Source organism: Jaculus jaculus, chromosome 7, assembly GCF_020740685.1.
Source record: "Jaculus jaculus isolate mJacJac1 chromosome 7, mJacJac1.mat.Y.cur, whole genome shotgun sequence".
Lineage (NCBI taxonomy): Eukaryota > Metazoa > Chordata > Mammalia > Rodentia > Dipodidae > Jaculus > Jaculus jaculus.
The window spans coordinates 144,427,379-144,452,165 of NC_059108.1; the positions used below are offsets into that span (position 1 = coordinate 144,427,379).

At 41.9% G+C, this 24,787-nt stretch overlaps 1 protein-coding gene and 1 pseudogene across 2 annotated transcripts in view; one reads left to right on the forward strand and one right to left on the reverse strand.

Moving 5' to 3' along the window:
* The window catches only part of Dnal1 (dynein axonemal light chain 1), a 59,365-nt gene extending 35,742 nt beyond the window's left edge, over positions 1 to 23,623 (reverse strand). Inside the window, exons 1-3 of one of the 2 annotated variants that reach the window (XM_045154250.1) lie at positions 23,520 to 23,623; positions 15,173 to 15,211; positions 314 to 423 (exon numbers count right to left, since the gene is read on the reverse strand). In XM_045154250.1, the coding sequence (XP_045010185.1) occupies positions 314 to 423; positions 15,173 to 15,211; positions 23,520 to 23,522 (152 nt within the window). In that variant the 5' untranslated portion in view covers positions 23,523 to 23,623. Of the gene's footprint in view, positions 1 to 313; positions 424 to 15,172; positions 15,212 to 23,202; positions 23,237 to 23,519 lie in introns of those variants that run through there. The other variant, XM_045154251.1, reaches the window with a different exon arrangement.
* On the forward strand, positions 9,805 to 11,121 carry LOC101614043 (annotated as a pseudogene).
* Positions 23,624 to 24,787: the final 1,164 nt, after the last annotated feature.

Here is a 24,787-nt window from a genome sequence, read left to right on the forward strand (position 1 = left end):
AGAATATACAGTGAATTCCAGATCAGCCTGAGTTACAGTGAAACCCTGCCTTCAAAAACAAAACAAAACAAACAAACAAACAAAAAAATCTTGAGTCTATGGGGCCATAAATTCAAACCACCACAAACATACTGTATTTATTGTTCAGTATGATCTCATCAGTAATCTTGTAACCAATAATCTCTCAAGTTTGGGTTTGTCAAGGGGAAAATAACAATAAACAAATAAAGAAGAAATTAAACATTTTTCTAGTTTGTATAAGAAAAGGAAAGAAAAGCTATTAGTGATAGAGGGATGAGAAACAGGAACTTACTCGCAATTAGCAAGTGTGGATAAGGAAGCGTCCATCTTCTCTATCGGGGGAATCTGGGCATAAAGCTTTATCTCTTTGGCATCAGATGGCCTCTGACCAGTTTTTTCTTCCTATGAAAAAATTAATTTGGAACAAATCATCTCTTGTTGTAATGTGGAACAAGAAGGGCAGAATTTCCCAAGGCCTTTCAATGTTGATTTCAAAAATAATTACTAGAACTTAATAACTGTTTCTTAGTCACCATTTACTTATTAGCATATTTACTTACTGACCCTAATAACCAGGTTTCTACATGGGTGGATCACATAATTATTATATCCTTAATAAATGGAAATATGCAGAAAAGAACTTCTATATTTACAATATTTTAACAAATATATTTATTTATTTATTTATTAGAGAAAAAGAGAGAGAACGGGTGCACAGGGCCTCTAGCTACTGCAAATGAAATTCAGATGCATGTGCCACCTTGTGCATCTGGCTTATGTGAGTCTTAGGGAATTGAACCTTGGTCCTTAGTTTTCACAGGCAAATAAATGCCTTAACTATTAAGCCAACACCGCAGCTCCTTTTTTCAATATTTTAAATCCTTTAAGAGCCAATCAATTAATAATCACAACAAAAACAAATCCTGAAAAAATTCCTTGTCCCTAATCTTTTATTTTCCTTTTTTTTTTTTTTTTTTGAGGTAGGGTTTCACTTTAGCCCAGGCTGACCTGAAACTCACTATACAGTTTCAGGGTAGCCTCAAACTCATGGTGATCCTCCTACATCTGCCTCCCATGTGCTAGAATTGAAGGCATGTGCAACCATGCCCAACTCTAATCTAATTCAGACTTGTAGCTCAATTACTTTGTCTTTTTTTCCTCTAAGCCTAGTTTAGCCTGAGCTATAACCCCCAAATACTAATTTAATTTTTAAAATATTTTCATTTAAAATTTTTCTTTTTTAAAAAAAAAATTTGGGCTTGAGAGACGGCTTAGTGGTTAAGCGCTTGCCTGTGAAACCTGAGGACCCCGGTTCAAGGCTCAGTTCTCCAGGACCCATGTTAGCCAGATGCACAAGAGGGTACACGCATCTGGAGTTCAGTTTGCAGTGGCTGGAGGCCCTGGTGCGCCCATTCTCTCTACATCTACCTCTTTCTCTCTCTCTCTGTCACTCTCAAATAAATAAAAATAAACAACATAAAAGTTTTTTAAAAATTTATTTTTACTTATTTGAGAAAGAAAGAAATACAGAAATAGGCAGGTAGAGAGAGAGAATGGGCACAGCAGGGCCTCCAGCCACTGCAAACGAACTCCAGATGCATGTGCCCCCTTGTGCATCTGGCTTATCTTGTCCTAGGGAGTTGAACCTGGGTCCTTTGGTTTTGCAGGCAAGCATCTTATCCATTAAACCATCTCTCCAGCCCTCTTTTTATTTTTTTTATTGATAGCTTCCATAATTGTAGACAATATCCCCTCCCCATCTCAACCAGTCTCTTTTACTTTTGATGTCATGATCTTTTCCTCCTATTATGATGGTCTTGTGTAGGTAGTATCAGGCACTGTGAGGTCATGGATATCCAGGCCATTTTGTGTCTGGAGGAGCACATTATAAGGAGACCTACTCTTCCCTTGGTTCTTACATTCTGCCACATCTTCTGCAATGGTTCCTGAGCCTTGGAAGGTGTGATAAAAATATTGCAGTGCTGAGCACTCCTCTGTCACTTCTCAGCACCATTGTGCCTTCTGTCATCCCAAGGCCACTGCCATCTGAAAAGAGAAGCTTCTCTAACCAAAAGAGTAGCATTAATATATGGTTATGAACATTAAGAAAAGTGCTTACTGGGCAGTTTGGTGAGCATAGTACATACATTTATCCAGACACCAGCAGAACCCCTAGGGCTCATGACTACCCCTGTTGTAGGTTTTCAGTATCAGGGATCTATTCCTTCCTATGGAGCAGGCCTCCAGCCCAATTAGATGCTGGTTGGTTTCTCCCATAATAGACATGCCACTATTGTACCTGTTAGCTCATTTGGCCTGGCTGGCCAAACTCCAAACTTGCAGTGTCCACTGTTGAGTATGTCCACTGGTGATTCTTCTCTCTCCCATTGAACTGAATGCAGCGTAGCTTTTTCCAGCTTTCTATCTACATGTAGGAGGTTATTAGCTCAGTTCCAGCAGGATTTCTCAGTGGCCTTGCAGCCTAACTAGGTCTTCAGCAATGGGGTCTTACCATCTATTCCTGGTTGGAAACCAAGGGCCTCGACAATGGCCTGTCATGTTTTGGGGCATCAGAGAACTCATTGGAAGGTATCTCATCCCTGGCACTGAAAATTTTCTACTAATAATCTATGGCTTCTAAGTGTTCCATTGTCCAAAAAATTAGGTTTCTATGACTTATTTATACCCTCTTAGATTTTTATTAGCCCTCCCTACACATTCCTTTATTCAGTCTCTTCCCCTGACCTCACTTAGGCCTTTTCACCCCCAATCTGTTCTTCTACTTACATGTATACAATAGCATCCTATTAAGTCCCTCCCTTCTTTTCTATTCCCTTTATATCCCCTTTCTAGCATACTGGCCTCTGCAACTGAGTTTTATTCCTACTCATATAGAAGTCCAATCATTTGTAGCTAGGATCTACATATGAGAGAGAATATGTGACATTTGGCTTTCTTGACCTTGGTTACCTCACTAAGCATAATCCTTTCCAGATCGATCCATTTTCCTGCAAATCTCATAACTTCATTTATCTTTACCAATGAGGAGAACTCCATTGTGTAAATGTGCCACATCTTTATTATCCACTCATCAGTTGAGGGACATCTAGACTGGTTCCAATTCCCAGCTATTGTGAGTGGAGCAGCAATAAACATGGTTGAGCAAGTATCTCTAAAGTAGTGAGCCAAGTCCTTAGGCTATATGCCTAGGAGTGGGATAGCTGGGCCATATCGTAGATCTATTTTTAGCTGTCTCAGGAACCTCCACACTGATTTCCACAATGGCTGGACCAGATTGCATTCCCACCAACAGTGTACAAGGGTTCCTCTTTTTTCCACATCCTCACCACCATTTATAGTCATTTGTTTTCATCAGGGTAGCCAATTGACAGAAGTGAGATAGAATCTCAATGTAATTTTAATCTCATTTCTCTGATGATTAGGGATGTAGAACATTTTTTAGATGTTTTTTATGCCATATGTATCTCTTCTTTGAGAACTCTCTATTTAGTTCCATAGCCCATTTTTAATTGGGTTGTGTGATTTCTTATTTAATTTTTTGAGTTCTTTGTATATCCTAAATATTAATCCTATGTCAGATGTAACAGCTGGCAAAGATGTTCTCCCATTCTGTAGGTTCCCTCTTTGCTCTATTCATCTAATGAGATGATCATGTGATTTTTGTCCTTCAGTCCATTTATAGAATGTAGTACATTTATCAATTTGCAAATGTTGAACAATCCCTGCATCTCTGGGATAAAGCCTACTTGGTCAGTGTGAATCTTCCTGATATATTCTTATATTCTTTTTGCCAATATTTTGTTGAGAATTTTGGCATCTATGTTCATGAGGGAGATTGGTCTGTAATTTTCTTTTTATGTTCTGTCTTTGCCTAGTTTTGGTATCAGGGTGATGCTGGCTTTGTAGGAGTTTGGTAGGATTCCTTCTTTTTTTATTTTATGGAAAGGTTTAAGAAGCATTGGTGTTCTTCCATGAAGGTCTGGTAAAATTCACCAGTGAATCCATCTGGGCCTGGACTTTTTTTTGTTGGGAGATTTTTGATAACTGCTTGGATCGCCATACTTCTTGTAGGTCTATTTAAGTGGTTAATCTCATCTTGATTTAATTTGGGTCAGTCATATAAATCAAGGAAATCATCCAATTCTTTCAAATTTTCAAACTTAGTGCAGTATATGTTCTTATACTATGTCCCCATAATTTTTTGAATTTCTCTGGTATCTATTGTAATGGTGCCTTTTTCATCTTTAATTTATTAATTTGTGTCTATTCTCTCTTTCTTTTGGTCAGATTTGCTAAGGGTTTATCAATTTTGTTTATCCTTTCAAAGAACCAACTCTTTGTTTCATTAATTATTTGGATTTTTTTCTATTTCATTAATTTCTGCCCTAAGTTTTATTATTTCTTCCTATCTACTGACGTTCAGTTTCCCTTATTCTTCTTTTACTTAAAAAAAATATATTTATGTATTTATTTGACAGAGAAAGGGGGTAGAGAGAGAGAATGGGCATGCCAGGTTCCAGCCACTGCAAACAAACACTAAATGTGTGCGCCCTAGTGCATCTGACTAATGTGGGCCCTGAGGAATCGAACCTGGGTCCCTTGGCTTTGAAGGCAAATGCCTTAACCACTAAGAAATCCCTCTATCCCTGCCTTGTTCTTTTTATCACCAAGGCTTTAAGGTGAAGCATTAAGTTGTTTACTTGCAACCTTTCTAATTTCTTTCTTTCTTTTTTTTTGAGGTAGGGTCTTATTGTAGCCCAGGCTGACCTGGAATTCACTAAGGAGTCTCAGGGTGGCCTCAAACTCACAGCGATCCTCCTACCTTTGCCTCCCGAGTGCTGGGATTAAAGGCATGTGCCAAAACATCGGCTTTCTAATTTCTTAATATAGGCACTTAAGGCTATAAATTTCCCTCTTAGGACTGCCTTCATGTGTCCCAAAGGTTTTGGTATGTTGTGTTCTCATTGTCATTTGACTCTATGAATTTTTTTATTTCCTTCTTGATTTCTTCATTGACCCCATTAATCATTTAGTAGTGTATTGTTCACTTTTCATGATTTTGTATATGCTCTATATAGCTTTTCTTGCTATTGATTTGTACTTTGAGTCCATTGTGGTCAGATAGAATGCAGGGAATTATTTCAATTTTCCTGTATTTGTTAAGATTTGCTTTGTGTCCTAACATATGGTCTATTTTAGAGAATGTTCCATGTGCTGCTGAAAAGAATGTATATTCTGCAGCATTTGGATGAAATGTCCTGTATATATTTGTTAGGTCCATTTCTCCTATGACCCCATTTAATCCAGATGCCTCTCTGTTTATTTTTTCCTGGGATGACCTGTCAATTGATGAGATGGGATGTTGAAGTCACCCACTACCACTGTGTTTGGTGTTATCTGCCTTAGTTCTAATAGCATTTGTTTGTTGAATTTGGGAGCCCCCATGTTAGGTGCATATATGTTTAGGATTGTAATGTCCTCCTGTTGGAGTGTACCTTTAATCAATATAAAGTGACCTTCCTTATCTTTCCTAATGTTGGTCTGAAGTCTACCCCGTCAGATATTAGGATAGCAACCCCTGCTTGTTTTCTAAGCCTATTTGCTTGAAACACCATTTTTGAACCTTTCACCCTAAGATGCTATCTATCCTTTGTAGAAAGGTGAGTTTGGAGGCCACAAACTGAAGGATCCTACTTTGGTTGGGGCAGTAAGGCCATTGATATCAAGAGATATTATTGAAAGGTATGTATTTATTTTTGCCATTTTTCTTGTTTTGTAGTTCTTCCAGTTTTACCTTTGCTCTCTTGTATTAACTAGTAGTTGAGTATGGTTTTCCAGGTTCCTTATATGTGTGCTGTTCTTTCTCTTCAGCATAGAGGATCCTTTCAAGTATTTTCTATAGAGCTGGGTTTGTCTTCAAATATTCCTTTAGCCTGCTTTTGTTGTGGAATGTCCTTATTTTTCCTTCTATTTGAAGAGATACTTTTACAGGATAAAATAACCTTGGTTGACAGTTGTTATCTTTCAGAAGTTAGAATACATCATTCCCAGCCCTTTTGGCTTCTAAAGTTTGTGTTGAGTAATCTGCAGTTATTTTGATGGGCTTGTCTTTGTATGTGACTTGATTTTTCTCTCTACCTGCTTTCAATATTTTTTCTTTGGTTTGTATGTTTGGTAGTTTAATAAGGTGTGGAGAGGTTCTTTCCAGGTTTTGTCTGTTTGATATTCTAAAAAGCTTCCTATATCTGCATTGGCATCTATTTCCAATTTGGGGGAAGTTTTCTTCTATGATTTTGTTGAAAATGCCTACGCTTTTGAAGTGAAATTCTTCTCCTTCTACTATACCCTGAATTCTTATGTTTGATCTTTTCATAGTGTCCCAAATATCTTGAAATTCCCATTCATACCTTCCTATTAGTTTGTCTTTCTCTTTGTTGGACAGTATTAGATCAGCCACCTGGTCTTCTAATTTAGATATTCTGTCCTCCCCTTCATCCATTCTACTGGTGAGATTGTCTATAGAATTTTTTATTTCACTGACTGTATTCTTCATTGCTAGTCTTTCTGACTGGTTTTTCTTTATTATTTCTATTTCCTTGTTTATGTCTTGTATTGACCTCCTTACTTCATTAAACTGGTTTCCTGTGTCTTCTTTGATTCCTTTGATTTCCTCAAGCACATCTATACCCATACTTCTGAAATCTTATTCAGGCATTTCCTCTAAATCAGGCTTACTGGAGTTCATTTGTGATGCATTCATTCTTTGTGGTGGATTTATATTGTCTTTTTTGTGTTTCTTGTATTATAATGTAGAGATTTTTGCATCTTGGATTAATTTAATGCTTGGGTTTTCTAATTATCTACATTACTATTAGATGCATCAATCTGATGTTCTATATCTTCGGGGTAGGAGCTTAAAGTGCTAGGTGTGGCTCTTAAGATTCTTGGAGTAACCACAAAAGTGACCCGAGGTGTTGGGTTTGCCTGCTATGAGAGTGTTCAAGTAGGCTGAGTGGGACAAAATACAGGAAGATTCTAAAATTTAACTAAACAATATACACATTCAATGAAAAAAGCACAGAGTACTTTTTAATTTTTTTTTTTTTGTTCATTTATTTATTTATTTATTTGAGAGAGACAGACAGAGTGAGAAAAGCAGATAGAGAGAGAGAGTGAATGGGTACGCCAGGGCCTCCAGCCACTGCAAACTAACTCCAGACACATGCGCCCCTTTGTGCACCTGGCTAACATGCGTCCTTGGGAATCAAGCTTCAATCTGGGGTCCTTAGGTTTCTCAGGCAAACGCTTAACCACTAAGCCATCTCTCCAGCCCAGCAGAGTATTTATGCATGAGTAGGTATTATGACAAACAGGTCCTCTAACAAAGTCACAGTCCCTAGGGGTGTGTGTTATCCTTAATCCTGTCAACTGGGAGACTAAGATTTCTGGTCTGTAGAGGGTTCCAAGGTCAGCTTGTGACCAAGTGAGACCCTACCCTAACGAACAACAGAATAGGAAATAAAGGCACTACAAATCAGGAAGCAACAAATGACAAGCCCAAAATACAGCTTATTTAAGGATGGCTAATCTAACCATCCATCAGATTCAACATATAATTTACCCTGACATAGAAGGTTCAATTGGCATTTCCAATGTGAGCCTATATACCAGGCTGATTTGGCAGGTACTGACCTGGTGTAATCCAGTTACCCTTTGGGATGGCTTTGGTCTTGATTATGCTGTGTGCCTGCTTGGATCCCTCTTTCCTGTGCTGTGGGCTCAGGTCGGCTGGCTGGATTGGTGGGTCACTGCTCTGATCGCCTGTGCCAGGTGCTGTGTAGGTGAGATCCCTTTCCCATATCTCTGGTGGTTGTTGGTGCATGAGCTGGTGGTGGTGATGGGGGGAAGCTACGGATGCTGGCTGAAGTTCTCCAACTGGTTCTCGTAATCCTCTTCCTCATGAGCCACTCCACTGGCTCCTGCCATCCTCCCTTCACTTTTCTTGAGTTTGCAAGGAGGCTGCTGTGAGTGGAAAATCCCCTCACCTGGCTTTGGCTGTGGCCACATGGACCTGGTACTGCAGCTGCTAGAGCCGTTTCTGCCTGTTTTTGTGGTTTCTAGATGCTCTGAATTTCTCCTACTTCTCTGCTTTGGTTGGTAATTTATTATACAACTATACTTTTTAGTAGAAGAGTGTTTTGATGTTTTTGTTTTTGGCTTTTTCTCTCCGAAGCTGGTTTGGTGTGGTTCCTATGCCATCATCTTAACTGGAAGTCTAGTTTCATTTATTTATTGAAAGAGAGAGAATATACATGACAGGGTCTCTTGCCACTGCATGTGAATGCCAGATGAATGCTCTATTTTGTGTGTCTGGATTTACATGGGTACATAGGATTTGAACCTGGGATGGCAGGCTTTGCAAACAAATGCCTTTAACTACTGCGCTATCTCTCCAGCCCCCTAAACATGATTTTAATTTTAGGGGGGGGATTTCAAGGTAGGGTAGCTCAGGCTGACTTGGAATTCACTATGTAGTCTCAGGGTTGCCTCAAACTCATGGAAATCTGCCTACCTCTGCCTCCTGAGTGCTGGGATTAAAAGCATGTGCTACCATGCCTAGCTTAAAATTTTTTCTAATATTTATTTTATTCATTTAAAGGGGGGGGGAGGAAAGAGAGAATGGGAGCACCAGGGCCTCCAGCAACTGCAAATAAACTCCAGACTCATGTACCACCTTGTGCATCTGGCTTATGTAGGACATGGAGAATCGAACCTGGGTCCTTACACTTGGCAGGCAAGCACCTTAACCCCTAAGCCATCTCTCCAGCCCCTAAAATTTAATATTTGGTTTTTTTCAAGCAGAGAGATAGAGGGAAGAAAAATGACAGACAGAATGGGTATGCCAGGGCATCCAGTCACTGCAAACTCCAGATGCCTGTACCTCTTTAGGCATCTGGCTTTATGTGAGTACTAGGGAATCAAACCTGGGTTGTTAGGCTTTGCAGGCAAACACCTCAACTGCTGAGACATCTTTCTAGCTCCAAATTAAAATTTAAAAGGTGGGTTGGAGTGATGGCTTAGTGGTTAAGCACTTCCTGTGAAGCCTAATGACCCCAGTTTGAGGCTTGATTCCCCAGGACCCACGTTAGCCAGATGCACAAGAGGGCACACGCATCTGGAGTTCATTTGCAGTGCCTGAAGGCTCTGGTGTACCCATTCTCTCTCTGTCTCTCTCTCTCTCTCTCTGTTGCTCTCAAATAAAAAAATAAAAATAAACAAAAAAAAATTAAAAGGCATTCTCTTTATAGCACAGCATATTTGAGGTCAATACTATTTGCTCTACTGTAAGTCACTACTAATTTCATTACTAGCCATACAATTTAAAATTTAATCTTCAATATATACTGCCTATTATTTTTGAAGTCCCTCATTATTTATGTGTTGGGTTTTTTTCTTCAACAAAACATTACACTCCAGGTAGTGGTGTATGTCTTTAATCAGAGCACTTGGGAGGTAGAAGAGGAGCACTGCTATGAGTTTGAGACTAGCCTGGGTCTACAGAGTGAGTTCCAGGTCATCCTAGGCTACAGTGAGACCCTACCTTGAAAAAAAACCATGGCATGTCTGTTATAGGGAAAAGCCACCACTCTCTAATTGGACTGGAGGCCTACTCTGTAGGAGGGAATACATGCCTGGTGTTGGAAACCCAGTCAAAAGCTATGGTGGGTCTGTGACCTGCCCACAGTTAGAGCAGCTGTTGCCATGTTGTCGGTGGCCTCGGCTTGGGGCTGTTGGCACCTGTCCTGTCAGCCACATCCCTTGGGGTGTTGGGTGCTACGACCCTTGGTGCAAGCCATGGTGCCTGCCACCTTGGAGTGGACCATGCTGGACATGAAACAACTCTTCCTATGCTGAGAGCTGCTGAGCGACCAGGTGGTGCACCAGCTTTTGGCTGTCTCTGTGTGCCTCAATGTCCCTGCTTCTGTTCATTGTACCCATACAGATGTCAAGGTACCTGACTTCTCTGATTAGACAGCACCAAGTCTTCTAAAGAGAGCAGTGAGGCTAGAAAAGGCTTCTCCTATTTGGTAACTGCAACTACTACCATGGGTGTTGCCTCTGCTGCTAAGAATGCAGTCTCTCAAACTGTTTCCAGCACTGGTGCTTCTGCTGAGGTATTGGCCCTGTCAAAAATCAAAATCAAGGGCTAGCGAGATGGCTTAACTATTAATACACTTGCCTACAAAGCCTAAAAGATCCAGGTTCAATTCTCCAGATCCCACATAAGCCAGATACACATGATGACACATGTGTCTGGAGTTCACTTGCAGTGGTTAGAGGCCCTGGAGTGCCCATTCTTTTTCTCTCCCCACCCCCAACGCTGTCTCAACAAATAAAGAAAGAAAGAGAGAGAGAGAGAGAGAGAGAGAGAAAGGAAAGGAAAGGAAAAGAGAAAAGAAAAGAAAAGAGAAAAGAAAAGAAAAGAAAAGAAAAGAAAAGAAAAGAAAAGAAAAGAAAAGAAAAGAAAAGAAAAGAAAGATCAAGCTGGGCATGGTGGCATATGCCTTTAATCCCAGCACTCAGGAGGCAGGGGTAGAAGGATCGCTGTGAGTTCGAGGCCACCCTGAGACTAGTGAATTCCAGGTCAGCCTGAGGTACAGTGAGACCCTACCTCAAAAAACCAAAAAGAAAAAAGAAAAAAAAACAAACAAACAAGTTGTCCGTTATTCCAGAAGGCAAGAACATGGCTTTCAAGTGGAGAGACAAACCCCTTTTTGTGTACCACAGAACCAAGAAGGAGATCAACCAGGAAGCTGTAGCTCAAGTGTCCCAGTTGAGGGACCCACAGCATGATTTAGAGAAAGAAAAGAAACCTGAGTGGTTATCCTGATAGGTGTTTGCACTCACCTTGGCTGTGTACCCACTGCAAATGCAGGAGATTTTGGTGACTATTATTGCCCTTGCCATGGGACACACACACTATGATGCACCTGACAGGATCAGGAAGGGGCCTGCGCCTCTCAACCTTGGATTGCCCTCTATGAGTTCACCAGTGATGATGAAGTGGTTGTTGGTTAAATTCTTGGACTCAAGGCATACCCTTCTTTTAGTATACCTGTTCCCTGAGAAGCACTGTGATAGCAAGCCTGTAGACTTCCAAGTTGAAAATGTTTAAGAATTGTTAATAATGTATTTGCAAACATTAATGTGAAGTAAATTGAATTGTTGGTTACCACAAAGCATTCACTTAATAAAATCACTGTTAAATTAAGTTCAGTCACAGACTTAAAATGTCTTTGATAGTTGATTATAATTAAAAATTAGAAACTCCTATGCAAGGTATTAACTATGCAAGGTATTTCTTCACAAAATACTTGCTTTATGACAGAGACATAGATTCTACAAATTCAGCCTTGGGATGAGGCAAAATTAGATGGTCATCTCTAAGCCCTGGGACATGTTTTCTCATTTTGTTCCCAGGGCCTAGTAAAAGTCCTGACTATTTTCTCCCCTATGTAATGTAGATGGCAATGTTAAATGCAGTCTCTGGGAAAGAGTCCTGAAAGAGCTATTAGCTTTAAGGACTTTTTTCTCCAAGTCTGCTTAACTGTTTTCCTGCCAATGTGATAGGCTAAGTGTTTTGGTCTTCTGTGGGAGTAATTTAGTACCATTCTTTAATTTTAAGAGGTTAAAGGCAGACTATCCTGGCCTACATAGTAAGACTCTGTTTCAAAAGAAAAAAATTAAAACAAAAAGCAAGGCGGTGGTAGGACATTATTTGAAAGAAGTCTTCCAGAGTGTAAGTGCTCTGCTTTTTGTTTGTTGTTTCCCCTTCATCCAACATTGTGGCTGTTCGGGTCCCCGGTCTACTTTATCAAGTGGCAGCATGACAGAGATGCTATTTTTATATGGAAGAACCTTGTTAGATTGCTTCAACGGTGATTACATTCTGAGACGCTTCTCCCAGCTAGAGTTGCATTCACTCCACACTTCACTCTGAGGAAGCTAGCATGAATATAAGACAGCAGATCAGATTGCCTCTTGCCTTCTACCTCCTGCCTAGATGTATGAAATAACAAATTAAACTTACACAAGACCAACACATGATACACCCTCCAAGAATGGAGCAGGCCTTGTTCTCTTGAACATCATAGCTACTTTTCGTTAGATTAACCAGGCTTGGCAGTTTGGAGCTGGGTCCATAATGTATGTGGCCTTGTGATTATGTGCACTTAGGAAACAGCAAACCGGGGCTGGAGAGATAGCTTAGCGGTTAAACGCTTGCCTGAGAAGCCTAAGGACCCCGGTTCAAGGCTCAGTTCCCCAGGAGCCACATTAGCCAGATACACAAGGGGGTGCACGTGTCTGGAGTTCGTTTGCAGTGGCTGGAAGCCCTGGCATGCCCATTCTCTCTCTCTCTCTCTCTCTCTCTCTCTCTCTCCCTCTTTCTCTGTCTGTCACTCTCAAATATATAAATAAAAATAAGCAAAAATTTTTTTAAAAGAAACAGCAAACCAAATGAGTTCTGTCCAAAGGGAACTAATCCTAAATGTAAAAATTCAGAAGTCTAGGCTGTGTGTGATGTTGCACGCCTTTAATCCCAACACTCAGGAGGCAGAGGGAGGAGGATCACCCTGAGTTCGAGGTCACCCTGAGACTACATAGTGCATTTCAGGTCAGCCTGAGCTAGAGTGAGACCCTACCTCGAAAAACAAAAAGAAACAAAAAAATCAGAAGTTTATATTAAAACATAAAGTACCTAAGTGTCTGTCTAGTATTAAGTAAAGTTAGCAGTTGTGTCAATTGGTAGCAAATAAAAGTCATATTAGGAACTGGAGAGATTGCTCAGTGGTTAAGGCCCTTTCCTACAAAACCTAATGACCCAGGTTTGATTCCCCAGTACCCACATAAAGCCACATGCACAAACTGGTGCATGTATCTGGAGTTCACTTGCAGCAGCTAGAGTCTCTGTCTCTCATCTCTCGTTTATCTCCCTCTCAGCTTGCAAATACATAATTTTTTTTTTTTTTTTTTGCTTTTCAAGGTAGGGTCTCACTCTGGTCCAGGCTGACCTGGAATTAACTCTGTCATCTCAGGGTGGCCTTGAACTCATGGCAATCCTCCTACCTCTACCTCCCGAGTGCTGGGATTAAAGGCATGCACCACCACACCTGGCTCAAATACATAAATATTTTGTTAAAAAGGTCTCATAGTCTAAGTCTCCAAATAATGGAGAATATTCTTAGTATTGGATGATGAAAAACTGTTTTGTTTTGTTTTTGTTGTTTTTCAAGGTAGGGTCTTGCTGTAGCCCAGGCTAACCTGGAATTCACTATGTAGTCTCAGGGTGGTCTCAAACTCATGAAGATCCTCCTACCTCAGCTTCCCGAGTGGTGGGATTAAAGGTATGCGCCACCAGATCTGGCTTTAAAACTGTTAACTTGTGAAGGAAACAGATCTACGCACTAAAAAATTAGCCAAAAAAGTTCACACACACACACACGCACACACACACACACACACACACTCACACATATAATCTCTTATTGAGTCTTTCTCTAATACCAGTTTTCAACCAGAAGCAATATTTGAAGTATCAAAATACTAACTACTGTATACAAATATTACTTGGCAATGACAAAATACGTTTGAAAATAGGGTACCAACATATGATATATCCATGCAAAATATGATAATAACAATAATAAATACGTTTGAAAAAAAGCCTATGGCGGGGAGGTCATGAGCTCTAGGGGAGTAATGCCTGCTGTTGTCTGGCTAAATGCTATACTATGCTCACCAAACAGCCCTGTAAGCACTTTTTTTAATGTTCATACCCTCATATTAATGCTACTCTCACTTCTGATTAGAGAAGCTTCTCTTTTCATATGGCAGTAACCTCTGGGATGACTCAAAAGGCATCATACCACAGTGCTGAGAAAAAGTGACAGAGGAGTGTTCATCACTGAAATCCCTATCACACCTTCCAACGTTCAGGGTCTAATGCAGAAGAGGTGGCAGAAAGAAAGTAAGAGCCAATGGAAGGGTAGGACTCCTTACAATGCGCTCTTCCAGACACAAAATGGTCTGGATATCCATGACCTCACAGTGCCTGGTACTACCTACAGAAGACCCTCATAATAGGAGGAAAATATGATGACATCAAAATAAATGAAAGACTAATTGAAAGGGAAAAGGAATATGATGGAGGGTGGATTTGCAAATGGGAAAGTGGGGGAGGGGAGGGAATTATCATGGTTTATTGTCTATAATTATGGAAGGCATCAAAAAATAAAATAAACAAAAAAAATACTTGACATTCAGAGACCATTTCCTTTGCCTCCCTAGGAAACCAACATGTAGTAGATCTTCAATAAATGTTGGGCCAACATGATTGAGCTTGGAGGACTCATTCTTTGAGTTGGAGAGATGGCTCAGCAGTTACAGCACTTGTTGCAAAACCTAAGGACCCAGAAGTTTGTTTTTAGTGTCAGGAGGCCCTTGCCTCCCCCCCCATTAAAAAAAAAAGGTAGCACTCTGGAGGCAGAGGTGGGAGGATCACCATGAGTTCGAGGTTACCCTGAGACTACAGAGTGAATTCCAGGTCAGCCTGAGCTCGAGTGAGACCCTACCTCAAAAAAACAAAATAAACAAATAAATAAAAGAAACTAATTGGGAGGGGGAGGGGTTATGATGGAGGGTGGACTTGTGAGAGGGAAAGCAGGTGAGGGGATGGAATTATATGGTTTATTGTCTATAACTATGGAATTATGGAAGCTGCGAATTAAAAAGTTAAAAAGAAAAGCCCAAAGAACTCATTGTCCAATTTCTCCCAGTGGCAATCCTCTGGAGAACAGTAATGTATCACAACTAGGCTATTACTTTTAATACAACCCAACAATTTTGTTCAGATTTTCCCAATTTAACTTGTTCTCATTTGTATAAATGAGTGTGCAATAAGTCCTATACAGTCTTATCACCTGTGCAGATTCAGGTATCCACCACCACAGAGAAGACAGCTGAACAATTCTAATACCACCAGGATCCTTTGTGTTGAGTGGTCAGATTTAAATAACTGTTCACATTTTTCTTGCATAGTTTCTAAAAAATGGAAGAAACTCATACTCACCCATTTGGCAAGGGCTTCTTTAATTGTTGTTGCTTTTGCCTTAAAAAAAGAAAATGGGAAAAAGAAGAAGAAACAAGGCTATCTTTAATTGGTATGATCTGTTGTTTTAATTTTTATACAATAAATCAGGTGTGGTGCTGCACACCTTTAATCCCAGCACTTGGGAGAAAAAGGTAGAAGGATCTCCGTGAGTTCAAGGCCACCCTGAAACAATGTAGTGAATTCCAGGTCAGCCTGAGCTACAGGGAAACCCTACCTCAAGGTGGGCTTCTCAAACCCCTCTTGCCTCCCTGGATAAGAACTTCACCGTGCTTCCTTCTCTTATGTTCTAGGCTTAAGCCCCCTTCTCGTCATCCTCCTAAAGCTTTACACTGTAATAAAATCTTTCTGAACCTCAAAAAAGAAAAGAAAAAGAAAGAAAGAAAAAAAAGAAAAGAAAATTTATACAATTATTGGCCTTGACTTCTACCATTAAAGGATCAAATTCTTTGAGACTTAATCTACTGAAATCAAACTGATTTCTTTAAATATCACTCAGATAAAATAATGAAATTCTGTAATATACTAACATTTCATAGTATATATGTTTATAATATATATAACTTTCAACACTTGTTATTAAAATAAAGCTTATTGCCAGGCGTGCTGGCTCACATCTTTAATCCCATCACTCAGGAGGCAGAGATAGAAGGATCATTGAATTCAAGACCAGCCTGCACTGCAGAGTTCCAGGGCTGCATGGGCTACAGTGACACCCTGCCTCAAAAAAATAAAGTAAAATAAAATAAAAAGTAGAGCCAGGACTGGTAGTGTACACCTTTAATCCCAGCACTCGGGAGCCTGAAGTAGGAGGATTGCTGTGAGTTCAAGGCCACCCTGAGACTACATAGTGAATTCCAGGTCAGCCTGGGCTAAAGCAAGACCCAACCTGGAAAAACCAAAAAACCAAACAAACAAAAAATAGCTTATTTCAGAGACCTTTTTAACACATTAACATTGAAATGTAAATGCATATTATAATTAGGAACAATTGCTATGATCAGACAACTAAAGTAATATTTCAGAAAAATACTAACAATTTTATTTCATTTATATACATGTATGTGTATGCATATGTGTGTGTGTGTGTGTGTGTGTGTGTGTGTGTGTGTGTATTCCTTTCCCTTTTTGCATAGGATGATATGATTAAAAATTGACATATCTAAATACATTTAGAAGAACCATCAATAAAGAGCTCTATCACGGGGAGTGGTGGTGCATACCTTTGATCCCAGCACTTGGGAGGCAGAGGTAGGAGGATCACTGTGAATCCAAGGCCACCCTGAGACAACATAGTGAATTCTAGGTCAGCCTAGGCTAGAGTAAGACCCTACCTCGAAAAATAAAAAAAAAAAAAATTTTAAAGAGCTCTATCAATAAGTACAATGTAGCCAGGCATGGTGGCTCATGCCTTTAATCCCAGCACTCAGGAGGCAGAGGTAGGAGAACAACCATGAGTTCGAGGCTGCCCTGAGACTACATAGTGAGTTCCAGGTCAGCCTGGGCTAGAGTGAGACCCTACCTCGAAAAACCAAATAAATAAATAAATAAGTACAACGTAAAAATTCAAAATGAGGCCAGGTGGAGTGGCCCATAACTTTTATTCCAGCATTCAGGAGGCTGAAGTAGTAGGATCACTATGAATTTGAGGTCAGCCTGAGATTCATAGTGCTGAGACCTCACAGTGAATTCTACATCAGCCTGGGATAGGAGACCCTACCTCACAAAAACGAAGAAAAAAAAAAAAAAGGACCCAGGTGTGACAGCACACTCCTTTAGTCCCAGCACTTGGGAGGCAGAGGTAGGAGGATCACCATGAGTTCAAGGCCACCCTGAGAATGCACAGTAAATTCCAGGTCAGCCTGGGCTAGAGACCCTACCTTGAGAAACAAACAAACAAAAAAATTAAAATGAATAGAAAGGGATGCAGAGGTGGCTTAGTGGTTAAGGCACTGGCCTGCAAAGCCTAAAGACCCAGGTTCAATTCCCCAGTACCCACATAAGCTAGATGCACAAAGTGGTGCATATGTTTAGAGTTCATGTGCAGTGGCTGAGGCCCTGGCATGCCCGTTTTTTCTCTCTTTCTCTCTCTGCCTCTCTCCCTTAAATAAGTTTTAAAAAAAACATTTTAATGTTAAGAACAAGGACTGGAGGGACCCTACCTCAAAAACAAAACAAAAAAGGACTACATTTTAGGGCTGGAGACATGACTCAGCAGTTAAGGCGTTTGCCTGTAAAGCCTAAGGACTGGGGTTCAGTTCCCCAGTACTCACATAAAGCCAGAAAGCACAAGGTGGTGCATGTGTCTGGAGTTCGTTTGCAATGGCCAGAGACCCCAGCGTGCCTATTTTCTCCCTTTGTCTCTTTCTCTCTCACACAAACAAATAAATAAAATATTTAATAGGAAAAAGGCAGAGGCATAGTGGCTCATGCCTTTAATTCTAGCACTCAGTAGGGATAGGAGGATTGCTGTGAGGTTGAGGCCAGCCTGAGACTATACAGTAAATTGCAGGTCAGCTTGTGCTAGAGTGAGATCCTACCTTTTATATAGACCTGTACTATTTAAAGCACTAAAATGCTAATCAGGCAAGGTGTGGTTGGCACAGGCCTTTAATCCCAGTACTAGGGAGGTCAAGGCAGAAGGATCTCTGTGAGTTTGAGGCCAGCCTGAGACTATATAGTGAATTCCAGGTCAGCCCGGGCTAGTGTGAGACCCTTCCTCCAAAAACAAAAAAGAAAAAGGGCTGGAGGTATGTGTTTAGTGGTTAAGGCATTTGCCTGCAAAGCCTAATGACCTGGGTTCAATTTCCCAGTACCCACATGAGCCCAGATGCACAAGGGTGTACATGTGTCTGGGATTCCTTTGCAGTGCCTGGATGCCCTGGTGTGCCCATTCTCTCTATATATCTATCTCTCTCAAAATGGATAAATAAAATTTAATTTTAAAAAAATGGGCTGGAGGGATGGCTTAGTGGTTAAGTGCTTGCCTATGAAGCCTAAGGACCCTGGTTCGAGGCTCAATTCCCTACTACGCACATAAACCAGATGCACAAAGTGGCACATGCATCTGGGGTTCATTTGCAGTGGCTGGAGGCCCTGGCACAGATTCTCTCTCTCTCTGTGTCTGTCTGTCTGTCTGTCTGTCTGTCTCTCTCTCTCTCTCTCTCTACCTCTTTCTCTGTCACTCTCAAATTATTGTATATAGATAGAAAGATAGCCAGGCATGGTGGCACATGCCTTTAATCCCAGAACTCAGGAGGCAGAGGTGGGAGTATCACTGTGAGTTCGAGTCCACCCTGAGATTACATAGTGAAGTCCAGGTCAGACTGAGCTAGAGTGAGACTCTATCTTGAAAAACCAAAAAAAAAAAGCTAATCAAAGGTTTAGCCTAATGTTCTTCCTGTAAAGTTTTGTTTTTTGAGGTAGGGTTTCATTCTAGCCCAGACTGACCTGAAATCCACTATGTAGTCTCAGGGTGGCCTTGAACTAATGGTGATCCTCCTACCTCTGCCTTTCGAGTGCTGGGATTAAAGGTGTGTGCCACCACACCCAGCCCTCCTAGTTTTTAAGCCTAAATTGTTTCCTAGTGAGTTCTAATAAGCTTTCAAGGAACAGATATCCCTTGTTATACAAGTTGTCTCAGAAGCCAGAAAAAGTGGGAAAGCTGCCAATTTATTTTATGAGGCTAGTACAACTTTGATGTCATAACCACATAACAAGCCCCTCTTTCCAACAGAGAATTGATTCTGGAAACAGTATCAGAATCTTCAAAGCCAATGATGTATAATGGCCACAGTCAAGAACAGTTTACCACAACAGCAGAAGGAGCAAAACAGAAAAATTTCTACATGTAAATCATTAATTTCTAGATTTCAGGAGGAAATCATGTTTATTTCAGTAAGGGCAAGAACACATGTACATTTTTTATACATGTGATATCAAAAGTTGTTAGCTAAGAGTTAAAGGGAAATTCTCATTTGATAAAAGCTATACACCTATGGCTGGAGAGATGGCTTGGGTTAAGGTGCTTATCTGCAAAACCTAATGACCTGGGTTTGATTCCCCAAGACCCATGTAAAGCCAGATGCACAAAGTGCACATGCATCTGGAGTTCATTTGCAGTGGGTGGAGGCCCTGATACACCCATTCTCTCTAACTCTGTTTGTCTTCTCTCTCTCTCTCCCTGCTTGCAAATAAATAAACAATTTTTCTTTTTTAAAAAGATATATATACCAACAATCTGAAACAAATACCATATCTGGAGAAACTCACTTATTAACAACTATTCATGGAGTATCTACTTGGCCCCAAACATTGCTCTCTCCATGTATCTTTTATTTTTCTTTTTGTTTATTTTTATTTATTTATTTGAGAGCAATAGACAGAGAGAGAAAGAGGCAGATAAAGTGAGAGAATGGGCGCACCAAGGCCTCCAGCCACTGCAACCGAACTCCAGATGCGTGTGCCCCCTTCTGCATCTGGCTAACATGGGTTCTGGGGAATCAAGACTTGAATGGGATCCTCAGGCTTCACAGGCAAGCGCTTAACCGCTAAGTCATCTCTCCAGCCCTCCATGTATCTTTTGAGGTAGGGTCTCCCACACTGGCTTTGCACTGAAGAGCCTCCTGCCTCAGCCTTCAGAGTTACAGGTAGGTGCTATCATGCTCAGCTTTCTGTGTAGGGTTTTGTTTTTTGTTTGTTTGTATGAAGTGTGCATATACGTGTGTGTGAGTGTGGCTGTGCACACCATTACATGCATATGGAGGTCAGTGGTCAACTTTCAGGTGCTCCTTCTTGCCTGAGGCAGGGTCTCTTGTTAACACTGTTTGGTGTTTCAATCACCCGGCTGGCTGATATGGGAGCTTCTGAAAAATTCTCTCCCATTTTGCCAAAGGTGTGCTAGAATTACAAAAGTCCCAGCTTTCAGCTTTTACTTGGGGTGTGGGAATCTGAACTCAGGTGCTTAGGCATACAGCAAGCACTTTATCCATTGAGCCATCCATCTAGCCCATGTGGCTTTGTTACATAAATTAAAAACAAAAACCAAGCCAGGCATGGTGGCACACGCTTTTAATCCCAGCATTCAGGAGGCAGAGGTAGGAGGATCAACATGAGTGCAAGGCCACCCTGAGACTACATAGTGAGTTCCAGGTCAGCCTGGACTAGAGTGAGACCTTGCCTCGAAAAAACAAAACAAACAACAACAAAAAGAGATTCCTGCTTTCATAGAATTTACATCCACTGGGGCTGGGGAGATAGCTCAGTGGTGAAAGATGCTAACTTCCAAAGCCTGATGGCCTGGGTTCAGCTCCCCAGTACACACATGAAGCCAAACGAACCAAGAGGGGCTTGCATCTGGAGTTCATTTGCAGAGCAACAAGAGGCCCCAGTGTACCCATCACCCTCATTCTCTTACTCTCTCTGCTTGCAAATAGACAACAACAACAAAAAAAGATGGGCTGGAGAGATGGCTCAACGGTTAAGGTGAATGCCTACAAAGCCAAAGGATCCACGCTTGATTTCCCAGTACCAACATAAAACCAGAGGCACAAAGTGGCACGTGCATCTGGAGTTTGTTTGCAGTGGCTGGAGGTGCTAGTGGACCCATTCTCTCTCTCTCAAACAAATGGACAAATATTAAAAAAAGATTTTACATCTATTGGAGGGGATATATGGCTGTATGTGTGTGTGTGTCTGTGTGTGTGTAAAAACCACTGATATAAGGCTGGAGAGATGGCTCAGCAGTTATGGTGCCTGCCTGCGAAGACTAAAGGCCTGGGTTCAATTCCCCAGTACCCATGTAAGCCAGATGCACAAGGTGGTGCATTTGTCTGGAGTTCATTTAATGGCACGATGCCCTGGCGCACCCATTAACCTCTCTCTGCCTCTTTCTCTCTCTCAAATAAATAAATAAATAAAATTTTAAAACCACTGATATATATGTAACCATATGCATTTATGATTTAAATAAGTAAACATAAAAATAAGATAGGTAAGCCGGGCGTTGTGGTGCACGCCTTTAATCCCAGCACTTGGGAGGCAGAGGTAGGAGGATTGCCATGAGTTCAAGACCACCCTGAGATGACAGAGTTAATTCCAGGTCAGCCTGGAGGACCAGAGTGAGACCCTACCTCGAAAAACCAAAAAAAAAAAAAAAAAAAAAAGATAGGTAAGCCAGTTGGACACCTTTAATCCCAGCACTAGAGCAAGAGTCTACCTTGAAAAACCAAATAAATAAATAAGACAGATAAATGTAAGTAAAATAAGCACTAAACAAATTAAGTAAATTATTCTAAGGTGACAATTATTAATGAAAAAAAGATCAAGATTGGTAAGGGGTATTAGGATATGTATGTGTGTGTACAGGGAATTTGTTTTAAATTGGATAGCCAAAAGCCAGGCATGGTGGTGCACGCCTTTAATCCCAGAACTCGGGAGGCAGAAGTAGGAGGATCACTGTGAGTTCGAGGCACCCTGAGACTACATAATTAATTCCAGGTCAGCCTGGACCAGAGTGAGACCCTACCTTGAAAAACCAAAAAATAATAATAAGAATGCCAAAGTGTGCCTAATTGGGACAGGAACATTAAAAGAATTCCTGTTCAGGATCCAAGATTGCTGACTTTCACTGCTGCTTTAACACAGCCCAAGAGATTTTTGTTGGAAGCTGGGTGTGGAAGCTCATGCCTATAATTCCAGAACTATGGACACTGAGGTAGGAGGATTGTCATGAGTTCAAGCCAAACTGAACTACAGAGTGAGTTTCAGGTCAGCCTGGGCTAGGACAGTGAGAACCCCCCTTCCTTCCCCCCACACGGTGGCATTGAATGTTATAGTTGAGGGAGGATGTGACTTCACCATTTTATATTACTTATTTATTTATTTTGGTTTTTTAAAGAAGGGTCTTGCTCTAGCCCAGGCTGACCTGGAATTCACTATGTAGTCTCATGGTGGCCTCAAACTCACAGTGTTCGACCAACCTCTGCCTCATGAGTGCTAGGATTAAAGGCATGTGCCACCATGCCCAGTGACTTTATCATTTTAATTATTTTTATCTCCTGGGCTTAATTTCTGCACACTTATATAGCATTGGAAACATGCACTCACACACCACTTCTAATTACACTGCTTGCTTCTAACTTTTTTTTTCTTGTTATCCTATCTAAGAGCTTCACACATGCTTGGCATTCTACTAGAGAGGAATGTTCCAGTACTTTTCTTTTGAGGCAGGAACCTTACTCTAGCCCAGGCTGACCTTTAACTCCTGAGACTTCTACTTCCACCTCTTGAATGCTGGAATTACAGGCTTTTCTACACCCAGTTTATGCCATGCTGGGGATGGAACCCAAGGCTTTGTGCATGCTCAGTAAACATTCTACAACGCTAGCCCCCCAATACTTTACTTTACATCTCCAACCAGCAAGAGAATCAGACTTTGCTAAATAGTTTTGGCGGGTTTGGGTCTGTAATCATTTTCAAACTAGTAGTTCCAAATTCAAAGTTGGCAAGCAAAAGAGCGCACACTTTCCATCACCAGGTAAAATCACTGCTTCAAAAAAAAAAAAAAAAACTGATTTGGTAGGACCCTGATACACTTCCAACCTAAGCCAACAGCTTTTCTCAACGTGGTGAGATGTGCCTCGATTTTGGAATCCCTTGAGGTGTGCGTGGTGAAAATATACATCCTTGAACCCCCATCATATTAAAAATACACAATCTGCACCCCAACAAGTTCACACTTGTTCATACTGAAATGCGAGGAACACTGGCCTAATACATGAGAGTGATTTTTGCACCTTACATCACACTCCCTGTTACTCAGAGGACACTCTGGGTACGTCATAGGTTATTAAGGTTATTAACAGTGATGCAATCAATCAATCTCCACCTCTTCCATCTTTGCCAGGGAGTGTGGGGGGGAGGTGCGGGATTAAAAAAAAAAATCAATGTTACACGAAGAGATATCTTTACCACACTCCCCTACCTATTACCTGGCGCACTCCAATCCGCTATTTCGAGAATTTCCTGCTCTTCGCCCTCCCTTTTCTTCGGTCAGAGTCCCTCGAGCCTAAGCAAACTTTGCATGGGCCCCAGGCCTCGCTCACCACTGCCCACCGCCCCCGTCCACCCCGTCGCCTGGGCGTCTCTCGGGGCCTCTGACCCCACCGAGCCAGCCAGCCAGCCAGCATCCGCCAGCGGCTCCCTTCCGCTCTTGCAGGGCCCCGCCACCCTCACCCCTTCAACAGTCACCCTTCTCCACTCGCAGTCTTCCTCTCGGGTTCGGCTACGGGGCCCGGAGGGTACTCACCATTCCCGCGGTTGCTACAGTCACTGCTCCGGTTGCTAGGGCCCGCCGGGGTCGGCGCGCATGCGCGCCTCTCGGGGCTGGCCGGGGACGCCCGCCCCGGCAGCGATCCCGTCCGGGCGCGGGGCGGCGCGCGCAGGGCATTGTGGGACGGCGCGAGCCCCCCCCCTCCCCCCCCCCCCCCCCCCCCGGGTCCTCCTGCGCAGAGCCGCTGCAGCAGCGCCCGCGTTGCCAAGGGCTGGGGAACTGGACCGCGCACCGCGGATGCACTGCACCGTCCCCACCCGAGCATTTTCAGCTCCTCGCAAGCGATGTGCCTGCTCTTTTAAGCTTAAAACTGTCATGCCTCCTGATAGTATTTGCCTGTCTCATATAAAAGAACTTTAATTTGTTTGCAAGTATTTATTGAGAGAGAGGCGCAGATAGTCTGGAGAATGGGCTCGGCAAGGGCCTCCAGCCGCTGCAAACTTGACTCCGGCACGCAAGCGCCACCTTGTGCATCCTGGCTCACGTGGGTCCTGGGGAATTTGAACCTGGGTCCTTTGGCTGATGGGTCCTGGGGAGTTGAACCTGTGTCCTTTCGCTTTGCAGGCAAGTGCCCTAACTGCTAAGCCGTATCTCCAGCCTATACAAGAATTGTTTTAAAAAAATACCCCTTCAAAAAAAAAAAAAAATACCCCTTCGTGGCTGGGCGCGGTGGTGCGCACCTTTAATCCCAGCACTCGGGAGGCAGAGGTAGGAGGATCACCATGAGTTCAAGGCCAGCCTGAAACTACATAGTGAATTCCAGGTCAGCCTGGGCTAGAGTGAGACTAACTCGAAAAGCCAAACAATAAAGTCAAATAAAATCCCTTCTCCTTGAAAACTAATGCAAGAGATTAAATTACCTGCTGCAGTTCTCACTACCCAAATGAGAGTACTCAGAGATAAACTCTTCTGAATTTCTCACAATTCCTTATCCCAGACCGTTTGGGGAAGCCTGAGGCGCCTGAAATCTCAAAGCCACATTTAAAATGTTGGTTTTAAGCTGGGCATAGTGGCACATGCTTCAATCTCAGCACTTGGGAGGCGGAGGCAGTTGGATACCATGAGTTCAAGGCCACTCTGAGACTACATAGTGAATTCCAGGTCAGCCTGAGCTAGAGTGAGACCAGATCTCGAAAAATGGAAAACAACAACTGAGACTAATAAAAATGTTGGGTTTATGCATATGCACGTGCGTGCGCGCACACACACACACACATGCACGCGCACACAGAGCAGCCAATTGT